General features: G+C 41.8%; 1 protein-coding gene across 2 annotated transcripts in view; it reads left to right on the forward strand.

Annotated features, from left to right (window-relative positions):
- Nucleotides 1-18,486, forward strand: part of LOC131242025 (transmembrane emp24 domain-containing protein p24beta2-like) — a 37,740-nt gene that overhangs the window by 12,995 nt on the left and 6,259 nt on the right. For both annotated transcript variants that reach the window (XM_058240381.1, XM_058240380.1), the window contains exons 3-4: nt 8,042-8,228; nt 8,308-8,415. In XM_058240381.1, the coding sequence (XP_058096364.1) occupies nt 8,042-8,228; nt 8,308-8,415 (295 nt within the window). The remainder of the gene's footprint in view (nt 1-8,041; nt 8,229-8,307; nt 8,416-18,486) is intronic.

The following is an 18,486-nucleotide window of genomic DNA, read 5'->3' on the forward strand; positions in this document are numbered from 1 at the left end:
TTGGCTTGTGTGGTGATGGTGAAAATCTTTAATATTTAAAGGATGTGGCCCAAGGCCAACCCAGCCTTTGACGGATTCTACTCCTTGATGATGGCCTCCAACTGGGAGGATATCTTTCTTTGCAGCTGGGTGAATTCCAAGTGTAGCCTGTTCGGAAGCTCCCCACCAGTGATTTCGAGGTAAATTTTGATGGAAGCTCTACGGGCAATCCAGGTTTGGCCAGTGTCGGTGATGAATGGGGCACATAATGGGTTGCTTCTTTGGTCTCCTTTGGCATCAACGATTCCAACTATCAAGAAGCAGCAGTACTAGCACAAGCTATTAAAACAACGATTGAGAATCATTTCCTCCCAACGGTGCTCGAGAGTGACTCTAGCAATATAATTTTGTGAACGAAGCCTGGCGCTTGTCTGTGCCATGAGGCCCATGACGCGTACCTCATTGAAGAAGCTCAGGGTCTGTGAACTGGGTGTGGATCGGTTTATCTCTCATCCCTAGAGAGGTGAATGAGGAGGCAGGTCAGTTTATGAAATCCGGGATGGTTACAGTCCAATCTCTAGATCGAGAGAAGGGGATAAGTCCATCCTTTCTTCTGTTTTTGCTCTTGCCCTGTTAGTTTTTGTTTTTTCTTGTCTCCATGTGGGTGTTGCCCTTGTGTTGTTATTGTGCTGCTAGTTCATGTGTTCTCATTGTTTTCCTCTCTCCCAATAAAATGTTGATTATCCATTTAAAAAAAATCTCACTTTAAAGAAAGTTCTGTTGTATGATTTCCAGCTACTAGGTGATTGAACTCTTGGACCTTATTTGTAGACATGTAGTACATAAGACAGGTAGCCAAACTAGATTTCTGTAGCATAATCCAACCGGAAGGAACTGGATTTGGGAGCATATGCCCCTCAAATCTTTCATTATCTTCATTGTTCCTGAAGCATCAAGTTATCTTTATGGTTCCTGAAGCATCAAGAGAGAGCCATGTCAATAGAAGTTTTTTTTTTTTTTGTTTTAATTTTAAATATATATAACACCAATATCATTAACAAGAAAAAGAGAGAGGGAAACAAACAGGGCGAGGATGGGACTGCCCCAAAATTACAGCAAGACCAAAAAGAATCAAAGATACAATGGAAAAGGAAGCAAAAGGTTTAAGAAGCAAAGGCCCAAGCAATGACGTCCAACTTTTGCTTTCTTGAACACCTCATTAGGGGCCTGATGATGATTGCGGAAGCATCTCTCATTCTGCGCAGCCCAAATCGACTATATACCTGTCAAGTCAATAAAAAATGTTGAATAATAAAATCCTTTTTAACTTTTTTATGCCAAACTATGGTTTATTGATCCTAAATGCAATCACTAGAGTCAATAAGTTTCATAACCATTAGCTTGCAACTTTGTGGTAGGTCTGCGGGCAAGCAGACGTTTAGGGGGATGGAGTGGTTCCTGAAATGTCAGCTTATCTTGAGGGTGCACTGAACATTAGCTTGGAAGCGGTGAAATGACGTATGAGGCAGTGATTGCGGTGAAAGCGGTGGATGAAGGGGAGGTGATATCAGACAACAGAAAGACGAAGTGCACGAAAGAGGGGGGCGACAATTATTTCTGAAGAGAAGGAAAGAGAAGGGGACTGGAATCTTGTATCGAAACAAAACAGGGAAGCAGGAAAACAAGGGTACAAGAAGCGAGATGTGGCAAGATATCCAACCCTGTTCGTTAAGGGTTTCCCAGATGGATGGTTTCCAATCAATTTTGAGGGTACACTGAACATTAGCCTGGAAGCGGTGAAATGACGTACGAGGTGGCGAAATGACGTATGAGGCGGCGATTGTGATGAAAGCGGTGGATGAAGGGGAGGTGATATCAGACAACAGAAAGACCAAGTACACGAAAGAGGGGCCAACAATTATTTCTGAAGAGAAGGAAAGAGAAGAGGACTAGAATCTTGTATCGAAACAACATAGGGAAGCAGGAAAACAAGGGTACAAGAAGCGAGATGTGGCAAGCTATCCAACCCTATTCGTTAAGGGTTTCCCAGATGGATGGTTACCAATCAATTTTTCTAGTCTTTGGAAGGGCTGGATCGGTCATGGACGTAGTGCGACCTAGAAACAAGGACAACGGATCTTACAAGGATTTCGCTCTAGTCAGAATGAGCTCTGAGAAAGAGTGAGCTACGACGATACTGACCCTACATGGCGAAAAATTTGGAGGCATCAAGATGCTGGTTTAGAGGGCGAGGTTTGGACCAGAACTCAAAGGAAAAGGAAGAAGAGGAGGAAAACCATACGAGTTAAAGAAGAACCAAGGCGTGCAGAGGATCACCATCCTAGATTGTCCTTGCTAACAAAATACAATATCGTATAGGGAGGCACTTCTCAAAACGAACAACTCAAAGCAGTGCAATCCAAAGGTGAGAAAGAGAGAGGAAAGGGAGAAGACCGATTCAGAGGAGTCGTCGGTCGTGTACATCAACCAAGACCAAATCGACGATCCACTGACGACCTCAGGGATTCGGTGGTGGCAATCACTAAAGAAGGGGTATCAATAGCCAAAGTCAGAAGTTGGATCGATGAATGTTGCAGGGTTTCGGTGGAAAGCTATACGATCAAACTTATCGGCTTCAATGAACTATGGATTAGGTTGTCTCCCGGGATTAATCCGGACCTCTTGATAATGGCAGGGACATTACACAAAGAAGGGCTGATATCCAGAATTCAGAGATGGAAAGAATTCTCTGCATTTGGAAGTGAAGATGTATGGATTTTGATTTGGTCAGTTCCTCTAGAACTCTGGTATGAAGAATTTTTTCATATAGCTGCATCCAAATTGGGTGACTTCATAGAATCGGATCCCAAGACAGATGGGAGAAGAAATGGGGGTAATGAGGAAGGGAGATATGCTGCCTCCATATATTTAGGTAATGGCGGATGGTAGAAAATTGCTTCTACCGGTGCAACGGGAAGACAAAGATGACCCCATTGCTCAATGGGGTGATCTCTGGAGGTCCAAAAATTCAAAATCCAGTTCGTCAATGGTCTGGGAAGGCAGAGACAAGGAAGAAGGTGCAAGTTTTCCATACTCCACCAGAGCATCAACTCGGCGAGACTTCACGATGGTGTACACTGTTGGAGTACCAGTTCCCCAAAACACTACGTGTCATGACCCAGGCAACAACAACGCCGAACCAGTCATATCAGAGCAGGGACGTCAGACACACGCTACCTTTTTCTCAGAGGAAGCCACATGTCACTCATCCAAGGGCCGATCTCTTCCTGATAAGAACTTTCGGATGGATGAGATCTCACCACGATCTCGTCGTTTTCCAAGAAACAGAGACACCTGTCTTCACATTTGGGAAATCACCAGCCGAAGCAGAATCGACTTTACAGATGTTGATGTTCGGGAGGCTTTGGACTCGACGAGTCGCGTCGACTTTAGTTTCAGTTATGATCGGGACGCCTCGTTAACTCCAAACCAGAATAAGTTAAATGAGGACCTTTTATTAATGGTCGAACCAAATCCAGTTCTTTGCATTAGGCTCGAGTCAAGGAGAGCCTCTTTTTTGAGTTGGCGAACCATCTCATAACTTTCGGCTCTGATTTTAGCAGTGTGGCCAACTCTCCAGTCTTCATGGTGGAAGATGAAGCATCATTAGAATCAAACAGGGATTCCCTTTCTTGACACTCGGAGGGGACGAAATCTCCCGACTATTCAACACCCCTCTGAAACATGTCCAGGGATGACATGCCCGACAAGGCTCGCGTTACTCTATTTCATGAAGATGACGAGGAAGACATCATCGAGGCAGAACCTCTTCAGTTTCGGGTGGGAAGAATAACAGATTGGGGGGAGATCAAATAGCCAGTCCAGACATGATAGCTCAAAGGGCCACTTTGATAAACATTATTCAGAAGAAGCAGTGGATAAGGGAAGCCATGGGCCACGTCGGCAAATCCATCGGTTTATCCTTCGGAGATCACCTAGAAGACTTTTTAGCTTTGTTCCAATGCATTGAATCTCGCGGGCGTCCTCTGATCGGTACCAGATCACCCAAGAAATCCATTCTCAAATCGAGCAGCAACTAGGATTCCAAACACAAACAACCAAGTTCCGTCTCATCCATTGGAGCTCATTCGGGAGGAACCAATTGAAGTCAACGGGGAAGATCGATTTCCTAAATGAAGATTCTTTCATGGAATGTGAGAGAGATGGGATCAAGGCAGAAGAGAAGGCTTATTAACGACATCTATGGGAGAAGCGGGTCAGATGTAATCTACATATAGGAAATGAAGATTCCAAATTTCAACGACAAGTTAATGGGTACTCTGTGGAAGGCCAAAGACGCGAAGTGGGTGACTCTAAATGCTACAGGTAGCTCGGGAGGCATTCTTGTGGCCTGAAAATCCTCGTCCTAGTCTATGGAGCAGAGCTAGCTCAGAGCTTTCTCAATTTCGGTCATTCTCAAAGAGATTTGTTCTGATTTCAGATGTTTAGTCACCTTTGTTTATGGTCCTAACCAAGAAGATAGAAGAAATGCGTTTTGGACGGAGCCGAATGAAGCCAAGCAGAAGTTCAGTGGGCCTTGGTGTTTAGGGGGAGATTTCAACACAACGCGATACGCATAGGACAAATCAGAGAGGAGTGTATCTCCAGCCATGCGATTCTTCTCAAGTTGGATCGACGATCAAGAATTGGTGGATCTTCCTCTGATCGGGTCCAGATTCACCTGGTCAAATGAACGGGCTAGAAATAACAAAATTATCAATCTGGTGGTTAACGATACTCAAATAGAGGACAAAGAGCGCATAGCTAACGGGATTATTCACTATTTCAGAAACTCGTTTAGTGAAGAAGGATGGGTCAGGCTGAAGTTAGATCACCTCCAATTCAATCGCATCTCAAAAGAAGATAGCAGGCATCTTGAATCTCTTTTCTCGCTAGAAGAAGTTAAAGGAGTGATTGATGATCTAGAAGGAGACAAGGCCCCACGTCCAGATGGTTTCCCAATCATTTTCTTTCAAACTTTTTGGGATATCTTAAAGGGAGATATTTTGGGTTTCATATTAGAATTTCATGACAAAGGGCGATTATCAAAAGAATTGGGGGCTTCTTTCATAGTGCTCATCCCAAAAGGTTCGGGTGTAGAATCCTTGATAGACTACAGACCGATCAATCTTCTGGGGGCCCCCTATAAGATTCTGGCTGAAGTTTTGGCGTCCCGTCTCAAAGGAGTGTTAGGAAAGATCATTTCCGACAACCAAAGCGCATTTATTCTAGGTAGACAAATCACCGATGGAGTCCTAATAGCTTTCGAATGCTTGGACTCATGTCATAGATCCGGTCGTAAGGGTCTCCTATGTAAGCTCGACCTTGAAAAGGCTTACGATCATGTAGACTGGCCTTTCGTTGAATTGAATGGGCTTTGGGGAAAAGTGGATCGGATGGATGGGGGAATGTGTTCGCTCTTACTTAATGGATTTCCAAAAGGATTCTTTAGTAGTTCTAGAGGTTTGAGACAAGGTGATCCATTGTCCCCGTTTCTATTTCTCATAGTCGGCGAGGCCTTATCTAGAACATGGTATTCCAAATCGGTCACGTAACGGCCGTTGTGTAACGGTAACGGTAACGGTCATAACCGTTACGCGTTACGGGGTTGAAAAGGCCGTAACGGCCCTTACAGCGTAACGGTCCAGGAAATACATTTTTCAAAAAAAGGCCGTAATGGCCGATACGGGGGCTGTAACGGCCGTTACAGCCCGTATCATAACGGTAACGGTGGTGGCCATTACGGCCACCGTTACCGTTACAGAACACCTTGACCTAGAATGTTGAGAAAGGGTCAAGAAGAAGGCATTGTCAGTGGCTTCAGGGTGAAAGGTATAGAGAATTCGATATCGCATATTCAGTTCGCTGATGACACACTTCTATTTTGTGAAGTAGATCAGACTAAAGTAAGCAATTTGCGCACAATAGTTAGATGTTTCGAGGCAGTTTCGGGCCTCAAAATCAATCTTGCAAAATCCAAGATGTTTGGGGTAAACATGAAGGAAGTTGAGATACAAAGATATGCTAAACATTTTGACTACCCGATGGGAACTCTCCCGACAACGTTTGTCGGTCTGTCTCATAGAAAGATTCAAGAAATATCTAGCTAGGTGGAAATGCAGATACCTATCGTTGGGAGGTCGGCTTACTCAGATAAAATCGGCATTATCAAATTTGCCCCTCTATTTCATGTCCTTGTTCAAATGTCCGGCCTCCATTTTGCTAACTCTTGAGAGGTTTAGAAGAGATTTTCTGTGGCATGGTAAGGAGGATAAAAAATTCCATTTGGTTGAATGGAAGGAGGTGTGCAAGAAAATGCAAGATGGTGGTGCAGGCATTAGAAATCTAAAATCTATGAACCGGACTCTTCTAGGCAAATGGTTTTGGAGACTCGGAATAGAAGAAGGAACATTGTGGAATTCACTTACCAAGGGCAAGTATGGCAGCTCAGAGGGGGGCTGGTGGACAAAAGAATCTACTGCTTATAGAGCCTCTGCTTTATGGAAAGGAGTTCTTTCTTCTAAGAGGGAGGTGATCAAAGGTATTGGTATTGACATAGGAAAAGGTGACAAAACCCATTTCTCGGAAGACATATGGGTGGGGGACTCATCTTTAAAAGAAGATTTCCCAAATAATTTTCACCTTGCTCCTAATCGATCCATCAAGGTGGCTGACTGTTTCTCGACCATAGGGGATGTAACAGTGTGGAATCCCACTTGCAGAAGAAATCTCCAAGACTGGGAGATCGAAGAATATGCAGGACTGCTTAGCCGTATCAACAGTTGCAAGATTGATCAGGAGAGAGAAGACAGATTAAAATGGAGATTCGACAGATTGGGCTCCTTCTCGGTTAAATCTTTGTACAGTTTCATTGACAGGAAATCATCCTCGGTAGTCAAAGCTAGGACAGATCAGGTGTGGAAATACAAAGTGCCCCCAAAGATAACGGTGTTTGGCTGGTTAGTTGGGAAGAACAAAGTGCTGACTCTTGACAACTTGAGGAAAAGGGGTATGACCATTACAATTATTTCTCTTTGTTACATGGCTGAAGTAGAATCAGTGGACCACCTCTTCGTCCATTGCCCGTTCATAAACCAGGTGTGGATAGCTATCCTTCAATCTTTCAACATATCCTGGGTTTTCCCTGAATCTTCAAACTGTTTGCTAAAAGCATGGCATGGGCCCAAGCTAGGAAAAGAAAGGACCACGGTGTGGAGAATGTTTCTTATGGCTGCTTGGTGGTCAGTGTGGGAAGAAAGAAACAAGAGATGTTTCAATGGAGTATCCAACTCGGCAGTTTCAGTAGTTCACAAGGCGCAGCAGTATGTTGTTGAGTGGGCTTCTTACACCGTTAATATGAAGAGCTGTAATCTGTTTCATGTTGGAGGATAATCTCCTCGCTTCCTCAGCGAGTTGATCCTCTCTTTTTGTGTTCCTTTCTTCTTATTAATATAATTATCGTTACCTCTCAAAAAAAAAAAAATGCAATCACTAGAGTTGAAAAGGGTAGTGGCGGTGTGATAAAATAATGGAACAATTGCATTCATGTTGTTTCACAGGTGTTTTTGAGGCATGCAGAATCCAGTGTTCTGTTAAGGGGTTGACATTTGTGCACAGTGTGCATTGAGAGACAGCACACATATTTCTCCAATTGCCCAAAGACAGTAGGCAGGAACTCATCACTTGCAAATGGGACTTTAAAGTCTTGCTCTCAAAACACATATTGCAATTTCCACTATTTTTGGATGGTTGAAGATGTACAATTGATTCTTAGCAAACACTCTGTGTGCAGTCTTTTCCCTTTCTTTTATGGACCTTATCTTTATTGTTATGTGTCCAACTTTTCCTTATAGTATGCCCAAGTAACCAAGTTCATGAAAATATCTGGCATTAGTTTATTCATGTCCTTAAAGATGCATTGTAGTGATTTATTTTTTCTCATCTACATTTGCTTGATTTGTACCACCACTATTTTGATCCCACAATTGTGCAAAATTATCAGGTGAAGGGTCCTACTGATGAGCAGATTCATGATTCTCGTGACAAGACTAGCGAGAAGTTTGAATTTGTAGTTCACAAGAAAGGTCTTCACCGATTCTGTTTCACTAACAAGTCCCCATACCATGAAACTATAGATTTTGATATCCATGTTGGTCATTTTGCGTACTTTGATCAGCATGCCAAAGATGGTAAGCACTCTGCCTTTATAATTTATTTCAATCGCCTTAAATGCAGAACCAGAACCTAACTTTTCTGGAAATTTCCCAGAGCATTTCAACCCTTTATTGGAACAAATTGCGAAGCTGGAAGAGGCTCTATACAATGTGCAATTTGAGCAGCATTGGCTGGAGGCTCAAACTGACCGTCAAGCATTGGGTATGTCTTAAATCCTTAATTCCTTTCTTATGAATGGTGGAAACAGAAGTGGCTGACTAATAAGCAAATGTTTGTTTCTCGCTTTTACACTGAATCAGGAAATGCCCATGTTTCCAAAATAGCTTAGGTGCTGTTCCACCCAACCCTATAAACCGTTGATTGATGCACTAGGTGACAAAGCCAGGGCAAAAATTTGTGGGTGCTGCTTGGATGAACCATGGTTCAAATGTCATGTTTATTAAAGTTCATAGCTTTTTATGATGGTAAAAAGTGCTTGAGAGCAAAGGTCTATGAAAATGTCTGTAGATTTTAGTTTCATTGATGGCAACCATTTTATTAGTGGAGGAAAAGGCAAATTGCAGGAGGAAAGACTAATTCCCCTTTCACCAACTTTGTCATGTAGCTCCCTCAGCTAAGTAGCTAAGCCTAAAACATCGGCCTCAGTATCAGCTAAACTAGTAGAAAGTGGAGTGATCAAGGGTGAAGATAAGGAAGGATGAAAGGAGGAGGAAGAGAGGAGAAAGGAGAAAGGATGGAGAAAGAGAGTGTGTTAGGGCTTTAATGTTGTGTGTTAGCCTCAATGGACTGACATTATCTCCTTGATATTAAGCAACAATACAGTACACTACAGACCATAGGAAACAATGCTTGCAGACGCACACAAAAGAATACATAAATACATATATTTCTCTACACCCCCTCAAGTTGGAGCATGAATGTCTTTCCTTCTTCTTCTTCTTCTTCTTCTTCTTCTTCTTTTTTTTTTTCGTTTTTTTGAAACGATGGTAATTTTATTGCAGAAAGACCAAATGGCCAAAAAATACAGCAAAACAAAGAGAAGCAAACAAAAGAAAGAAAAAGAGTAGACTACAAATCAGCCAAGCTGCTGCCTAGCTGATATGCCACGATCACCTTAGCTACAATAACCCATTCCTTCACTAGCTCTTTTTCCATGAACCCAACCTCTATTAACGATCTTTTCTGATTCCTAAAACATCGATTGTTCTGTTCCATCCATAGAACCCAAATCCCTACCAAAATGCCTTGGCAGCAAATCTTCTTCCCTGTTTTTCCTTTACCCCCACCATGCCAAACCTGGAAAAGCAAATCGACGGTACCCGACATGATCCACTGAATACAAGAACTGGAGAGAAAGCCCTGTAACACCAAATGTAACACCCAAGGATAGAGACTCATATCTCGAGTTTGAGGGTGGTACATAAATAATGAACGAATGCTTCATAACCACACTTAAAAAAAAAAAAATTCAAATCACATTCACATTCACACGGTATCCATCGCACAAAAGTAAAATAAACTGAACTCTGTAAATAGTGTTCCAATCATAAAATCAACTAAATTTGTCTTTAATTGTCTAATCTAGTGGTCATCTAATGGACCTTATTACATCAATACTTCAAACTTAAAACAAAAAGGAAATCTATAAGATGTCTTGTAGAACTCCTCCTCTGGAAACGTCACCTCTAAATCATCACCTGCAACTATTTGTTTTCCCATAACAAAGGGTTAGCTATAAAAGCTAGTGAGATAGCCTCGTACAATTTAACACATGTAACCAAATTCACATTGAATAAAGAGATTTTCATTAAATACATTTAAAAGAGTTTTTAAACCAAGAGATCCATAAGCCATGTCTTTCAAAATGCATAAGCATCACAAATAACATATGTCCATCATAAAGCACATCCTAATCAGAATTTTCATTATTCTTTTAACTTAGGGTATGTCTGGTAACACTGAAAAAAAATCCCAGAATGCGGAACTTAGAAAGTGCTCCGTGTTAAGCGATGTTTGTTAACACAAAACATGGAAAGCACTTCGTGATTTTTGTAGAATTTTTTTTGGCGAGGGAGGTCCGGCTTAATGGTGAATGCGGAATGCGCTATGCAAATCCTTCTTTAAAAAAATTGCTTCCAAATTTATCCCTATGCATGTTGCCAAAGAGATTTTCTCTCCGAATTGCGTAATACACAACCCGACTTTTAACTTGTGGAACTTTTCAGGCCCCACCATGATTTGTGTTAGATCCACACTGTCCATCAACTTTTTCAGATCATTCTAGAGGATGAGCCCGAAAAATGAGGCACATCCAAAGCTCAAGTGGACCACACCACAGAAAGCAGTTGGAATTAAACGACTACCATTGAAAACTTGCTAGGGTCCACTGTGACGTTTATTTGCCATCTAACCTCTTCATGAGGTCACATAGACCTGGATGAAAGGAAAACACAAATATCAGCTTGTTTAGAGCTTTCTATGGCCCTAAGAAGTTTTCAATGGTAGGCACCCAATTCCCACTACTTCCTGTAGTGTGGCCCACTTGAGTTTTGGATCCGCCTCATTTTTTGTTTCTTGTCCTAAAATGAGCTTGCAAAACAAATGGACCCAGTGGATTTCCCACAAACATCACAGTGAGCCCCATCTAGTATCCCAATGCAAGAAGTTTTCACGAAGGGCTTTAGTAGGAAATCTGCATTGGATTGCATAGATGCTGCAAGTAGTGGAAGTGGATTGCATGGTGTGCCACACACTACCGACCTGACGTCACCAAGTTATGTGGGCCCCACCATAACGTGTGTTATATCAAAACTGTCCATCTATTTTGTGAGACCATTTTAGTGCATTAGACTAAAAAAGAGGTAGATCCAAATCTCTAGTGAACCACACCACAAGAAAACAGTGGTTATTGAACACTCACCATTAAAAACTTCTTGTGGCCCACTGTAATGTTTATTTACCATCCAACATGTTGATTAGGTCACACATACCTGGATGAAGGGAAAACACAAATACCAGCTTGATTAGAGCCTTCTACGGGCCAAGGAGTTTTAAACGATAGGCACCCAATTGCCACTGTTTCCTGTGGTGTGGCCCACTTGAGCCTTAGATCTGCCTTGTTTTTGGTCTTATGCCCTAAAATAGTATGAAAAAAATTATGGATAGTGTGGATTAAACATTTACATCACGGTAGGCCCCACAGAGCCCCTAACAGGACCGTCCATCTTGAGCTTGGTGCGGGCACGGCTTCGATGGATCCTGGATCCTGACAAGATTGTCTACTAACGCTGGGAGCGGATTAGGTGTTACCCGTGTAACAACTTAGTGGGTGTCACCTTTAACACAAGAAACAATCGTGGTTGAATCCCCACCATTAAAAACTTCTAGGGGGCCACCAAAATATTTATTTGCCAACCTGTTGATATGGTAAAAAAGACTTGGATGAAGAGACCACACAAGTATCAACTTGATCCAAAACTTTTGTTGCTCAAGAGAAGTTTTTAATGGTCGATTACCACTGTTTCCTATATTATGGTCCACCTGAAGTTTGGATCTACTTCATTTTTGGGATCATATCCCAAAATTAGTTTTCAAAAAGGATGGACGGCGTGGATATAAGGCACATACATCATGGTGGGCCCCACAGTCACGGATCCCACCCATCTGTCCGAACAAGAGAAGGGGCAAATGTGTCAAATTAATAGATTCCAGACATCTCAGATGTTTGTTAACAAATGGGTTGTTTTAGATTCTGAAATTAATTTTCAAACTTCAACACTTCTTTCAAACAGATACCAAATAGGTTTTCGGACTTCAGATTCAGATTTCAGATTCCAACTTCAGACTTCATATTTAACAAACAGGCCCTTATTTGGCCAACAATTTCAATATCCCACCTCTCCTGATAATGGGAACCTATTGTATGATGCTTCATTGACGCAGGACAGACAATTTAACCTAACATTGGACAATAAAATCAAATAACAGATTAATAAGAGAAGTCAAAACATGAAATAAAACTAACCTATCACAAATATAAAGAATTCCAATATTAAATATGCCCTAGTTCGAACCAAACAATAATCTTGCAATGAGATCTTAGAAGATATTAATCAATTAGGACCTATGGAAGGTAGAACTTCCATTTAGCATAGGGATTAACCTTAATCAGTATTCAAGTTGTCGGTATCGTTACAAGTTTCACTGGTCGAAGATAAAGATATAATATTGTCATCGCTGATAATTAGAAATGCAGGGAAAAGGGGGGAAACGGTGGATTTTTTCAGTGAAACTTCAAGACATGCCCAAATACACATATTTGCATATTTAGGAATAAAAAATTATAAAAAGAATGCATTAAATAGTAAGTTTTCATTAATGGGGCTAAAAAAAGCATACGTTGCCGTAAGAAATCACTTGAATAGTAACCAAAATGAGTTTACATAATATAAATGTTGCTAGCATACAATAATTAAGACATGTAATGATGTAAAAGTAAATGAATTCAAAGTACACATTTGCGGATACCTTTGAGACCAGGTTGTTTTCTACCTCCCTCGTGCGGATGGCTTGGATCATGCAATTGTTGCTATCAAACAACCAACATCAGTTGGGCCACTGAAAGAAAAAGGGGAAGAAGAAAAAAAAAAACCAAAAGGACGTGGATTGTATATTGCCCCTTTCCACTGCCATTCACTTTTTTTCACCAAACCCTCATCAAAGATCTCTTTTTTTCACCTTAAACATAAGATGAAAATGAAAGAAGGCAGAATTGGAATAAGTTTGCTGAAGATGATGGCGACCAATACCTAAGGTTAAGAAACTAGCAAGTTGATCTTGGTATTTTTTATAAGACGTGAACCTCCCTTGTGGACACCATCTTCTCTATAATAAAATGACAATCAGCTTCAAGGTGCTTCGTACAGTCATAATATACTGGGTTAAAAGAGAGATGAATTGCAAGCAAGTTATCAAATGAAGTGTCATCAGAAGAGGAACATGAACACGCAACTGTCTCCTTTTTTTTTTGAAGGATTAACGCGTAACTCTGTCAGTAGGGACTTCAATGAAAGTCACAAACACCATGAGCCATAACACGATAATCTACTTAAGTATTGGAAAATGCAACAACAGGTTAGTTTTTATTTTTCCATGTAACAAGGTTGTCGCTGGCCAGTGTACAATTGGAGTTGTACACGAGCTGAACCTAGTCGAGCTTGGCACAACTCAACTTGGTTCGGCCAACAGCCTACCCCAGCTTGAGTTTGGCTCAACTCAGTCCTCGAGCTTGACTAGCCAGCTCAGCTCAGTTTGGTTAGCAACTTGGGCCAGCTCGAACCGAATTCGAGCTCGTGCTTTTGAGTTGAGCGTTTTTATACAACCAGGCCCTTTTCTTATATTATATATAATATAAAATATAATATATTAATTAAGTTATATAATATTATATAACTTAATTAAGTTAAGTTATAAATATAATATTATAGAATTAAGTTATAACTTGAGCTGAGCCGAACTGAGTCAAGTTCGAGCTGAGTCGAGTCAAGCTTGGCTCAAAATTCTTTCGAGCTCAAAAAATCAGCTCGGCTCCACCCAAACCCAACTTATCCGAGCCGAGTGAGTTAACTAAGCTAGCTTGGTTCGTGTCTAGCTCCATGTACAATAGCATACGGTAGACCTATTCTTCTGAGAACCAACCCAATTATTGCCTGTATATTCCTCAACATCCAGTTGGTTGTGCTTGGAATAAAGATTCCCTCTACTAGGAGACCCTTTTAAATATCTCAGGATCTAGAAAACAACATCAAGGTGGCTAGAAGGGAGAGCATGTGTGAATTGACTAACAATGGGACCGCATACATGATGTCATATCTCATGATTATTAAATATGTAAGTTTACCAAGGTGGCCCTGCATGATAGACGTCCCACATGATGGGCGATCCACATCAAAGGTGGGCTCCACACGATGGACGATTGATATTAAAGGTGGGCCCCACATGATGGACAATAACATTGATGGTGGGCCCCACATGATGGATGACCTATATCAAGGTGGGCCCCACATGAGGACAATTCACATTGAAGGTTGGCCCCTAATGATGAATGACCTATATCCAAGGCGGGTCTCATTTGATGGATGACCCACTTTGAAGTTGGGTCCTGCATGATGGACGATCCACATTAATGGTGGGCCCCACATTATGGATAGTCCACATCAAAAGTGGACCTCACAAGGTGGATGGTCCACATTAAAGGTAGGCCCCACATGATGGATTGTTCACATTGAAGGCAGGACCAAGGTGGGCCCAACATAATGAACAATCCACATCAAAGGTTGGGTCCATGTGAAGGACGTTGGATATTAAGGGTGGAGTGAACAAACTTGAGGGATAGGTACTTACATGATGTTGGAAACCAAACATACTTTTTTACTTTTTGGTTGATAAGTTGTTTACCAGACATACTTATTTGCTATATAAGTAGAAACCGAGATAAGTTACTTGAGGCATAAGTAGCTTATGATCCAAACGCCTCCTAAGTGACTGGGTGAGTTGCTAACAGACAATAGATTAGGAGACAATTTTAGAACATGAAGAATGGACGATGAAGGCAATGAAGGAGATAGATTGACACTATCAGTTCCCTTAACATGACTACATGATCCATCAACAATTTTTACGCAATTAGAGTTAAACGTGGATGAATACGACGAAAAATGAGAATATATACACATCATATGATTGGATGCTCCAGAATCAATGATTCATGATGAAGTATTATGGTTATTGGACACGAGATTAGCAAAGATGGTGATACTTGGCTGACCTGCCAGAGATTAAGCACCTTAAAGAATAGTAAGATGATGATTGAGCGACAAACACCCGATGAATGCATGGCATGCAAGTCTATGTGAATAGGTATCTTGGTGTTCGAACTAGCAGAATGAGTTTGCTTTTGAGGATAGCTGACCAGATCCCAACATTTCTTTCTCATATGCCAAGGTCAACCACAATGAGAGTACCAAGGCTTGTCTTTAACACCAGTATAGGAACTACCACTACCATGGTTGATACTACCACTTATATGACTACTGTCGTCACCATGTCCATGAAATCTACGTTACATTTCTATTACAGTAGAGCACCACAACACCTACGAATTATAAACTTCAATATTATGAATTTGGTCCACATTAGACAACACTCACCACATGCCCAAGCATGCACTAATTCAAACCCGACCATTGACACTCCTCCACAAGTGAGCAAACACGCAATCCATCACACCCTTGCACCTTCTTTTTTTTTTTTGCGGGGGTGGGGGTGGTACTTAAATTTTATCAAAGAACTGTTTGAAAAGACAAACAAGAAGAATCCATCAAAAGAGAAACAAATTACAACCCCAATACAGATTTTAGCCATGTTGAAATCAACTTGACCTGAACTAGCAACCCAATCAAGGACATCTCTCTTAACTTTCCAGAGAGTTTCTTCCCAAGGCCCAGATTCGTTGCAGAAACATCGCGAATTACACTCTAACCATAGATTTCATAGAACTACTAAGAAACCCAATCTCCAAAGAGCACGATTGGATATCAAAGAACTGTATTTTATCAAAGATCTGTTTGAAAAGACAAACGGTAAGAATACATCAAAAGAGAAACAAATTACAACCCCAATACAGATTTAGCCACGTTGAAATCAACTTAGCCTGAACTAGCAACCCAATCGAGGACATCTCACTTAACTTTCCAGACAGTTTCTGATGGGGAAATCATGCGCACACGCGCACGCATACCACCCACATGCACACGCACACCACCCCCCTACGCACTTACGTACGAAGGAGGGCCCACCGTCGATCTGGCTTGATGACGACGTCCAAGGAGGGCCTCCTAGTTAAAAGACGAAGTTTGATTCAAAAGAGTGGGCCCAATAGTCAAGAATAACCCATCATGGGATCTTATGATTGTGACCCACTAGTCGGATTAAGTTCATATTTTAGGTTTTGCTTATTTATATTATTTAAAGCATCATGAACGCTTTAGATTTCTTTGAGTGATTTTTATTTTAGTTTACTTAATCGCCAAGTGACAGGTTGCGCACATGATGCGAGTTGTGGGATATAGGGTTTTCTTATAAATAAGCACCCCTTATAGTTCTTTTCTTCATTGAAGTTGAACAAAAATTCCTGTGTTTTTTTCTGCACTCTGAGTTTCTGAGTTGTGGAAAAATTCATGTGGGTGTAAAGCCCTCCCTTTCGAAGGGCTAAATTCGAGTGGGTACGAAGCCCTCCCTTTTCGAAGGGCTAACTACCATGGTGTGAAGCCACATTTATTCCAATCTGCCCCCTCATCTTATTTCATCCATTCCACGACCATCCTCGCTTCAAATCTGCTTGTTTTATAGCTGTTTGCCTCTCTACACACAATTTCTAGAATTTGGCCCTGCAGGAGGGCCGAAACTTTGACGGAGCACTGCTCTTCGATCGTTCGTCGGATCACCATAAAACTTGGAGGGTTTGGAGACCTCCCTTGGACGACCAAGGCCAAGGAGTCTGTTTTGGGAAACAGGCCCTGCTCGCATGTGCGGCCAGGCTCGTGCACACGTGCACCAGGCCCTGCTGTTGTCCGCACGCGTGAACGTTTGCTGATTCAGGTTTTCCTTTTTATTTTCTCTCTTTTATACCAGTTTTCATAAACCCTAGCCCTAGATTGCGTTATCCCTAATTTATTTGCCCATTTTCTCACCCTAGGGTTCCTTGAATTGAAATTGGAGAATCCCTTGGATTAGGGACTGATTACTATGCATGTGTGGCTGATTTCTATCTCCCTTTGAGCATTGTTTGGTCCATAATTTTATTGATCCAGTCCTAGCCTGTGTAGGCCTGGACCCGTGCATATTCCCCTTTACTTGAATGTTTGAGCTTTTTGTGTGGGATGTGGAATTATTATGTGATTGTTCTGAATTAGTATGATCTAAGCCTGACATCTTACATAACATATTTAAATTTCATGTTTCTTCCCAAGGCCCAGATTTGTTGCAGAAACATCGCGAATTACACTTCGACCATAGATTTCATAGAACTACTAAGAAACACAATATCTAAAGAGCACAATTGGATTTGGCTAGGAAAAACAACATGTCACAACTGAAATAATTGGTTAATAGAGTAAGGCATCACCTAGGCTAGGCCGAAGATGTTGAGAAGATGAGACCAAACTTTCTGAGTGGAGCAGTGGATAAATATATGGCTGATTGTCTCAGCGTTTTCCATGCATAGAAGGCATATGTTGGGGAGGATCATTGCTCTCTTCTGCAAATTATCAATAGTAATGATGCGCTTTCTACTCACGAGCCAAGCGAAAGAAGCCATCTTGGTGGTGCATCATAAAACCAAAAAAGAATGAAAGAAACCACTGCCTCTAGCTGCTACTGATTCCCTGATTTTTTAGTAAAAGGATTTGATAGAAAAAGGAACCTGAAGGGGATGCATTCCAAACCACTCCATCCCATGGTATTCCAAATCGGTTACGTAACAACCGTTACATAACGGTAACGATCATAACCGTTATGTGTTACGGGGTCGAAATGGCCATAACGACCGTTACGTAACGGTAACGATCATAACCGTTATGCGTTACGAGGTCGAAACGGCCGTAACGGCCGTTACAGAAAAACGTGCCGTAACGGTCCCGTAATAGACCGTAACGGTCCAAGAATAACATTTTTCAAAAAATAAAAAATGGTCGTAACAGCTGATACGAGGGCTGTAATGGCTGTTACGGCCTGTATCATAATGGTAACGGTGGTGGCCGTTACGGCCACCTTTACCGTTACGGAACACCTTGCTCCATCCACAGATTCCAAGGAAGGATGGATGTTATGAAGACGTGCTAGGAGCGAGACGAGGTTGCCCATCTGATGCAGGACAATTAACCACTTGCTCTAAAAGCTCAAACTATAGAGTATGACGAATTAATCTCTTTATCTCATAGCCCAGGCCCCACATTTAAGGAGTTAAGACCTCGACTGAACCCCCCTCATGGGCTCGTGGGCTCCAAATCACATGGACCGTCCACCTCGAGTGTGTCCCTGCATCCCACGGGCTACCCCACTCGAGCCCGGTGTGAAATGCCCCTGCATTAATCACCCCCGGTGAGGAGTGTCGAACACGAGACCTCTCCCGTGGGCCCCAAATCACATGGGTCACCCACCTCGAGTGTGTCCCCCATCCCATGGGCTACCCCACTCGAGACCGGTATGAAAATG

Source organism: Magnolia sinica, chromosome 4, assembly GCF_029962835.1.
Source record: "Magnolia sinica isolate HGM2019 chromosome 4, MsV1, whole genome shotgun sequence".
NCBI classification, from domain to species: Eukaryota; Viridiplantae; Streptophyta; class Magnoliopsida; order Magnoliales; family Magnoliaceae; genus Magnolia; species Magnolia sinica.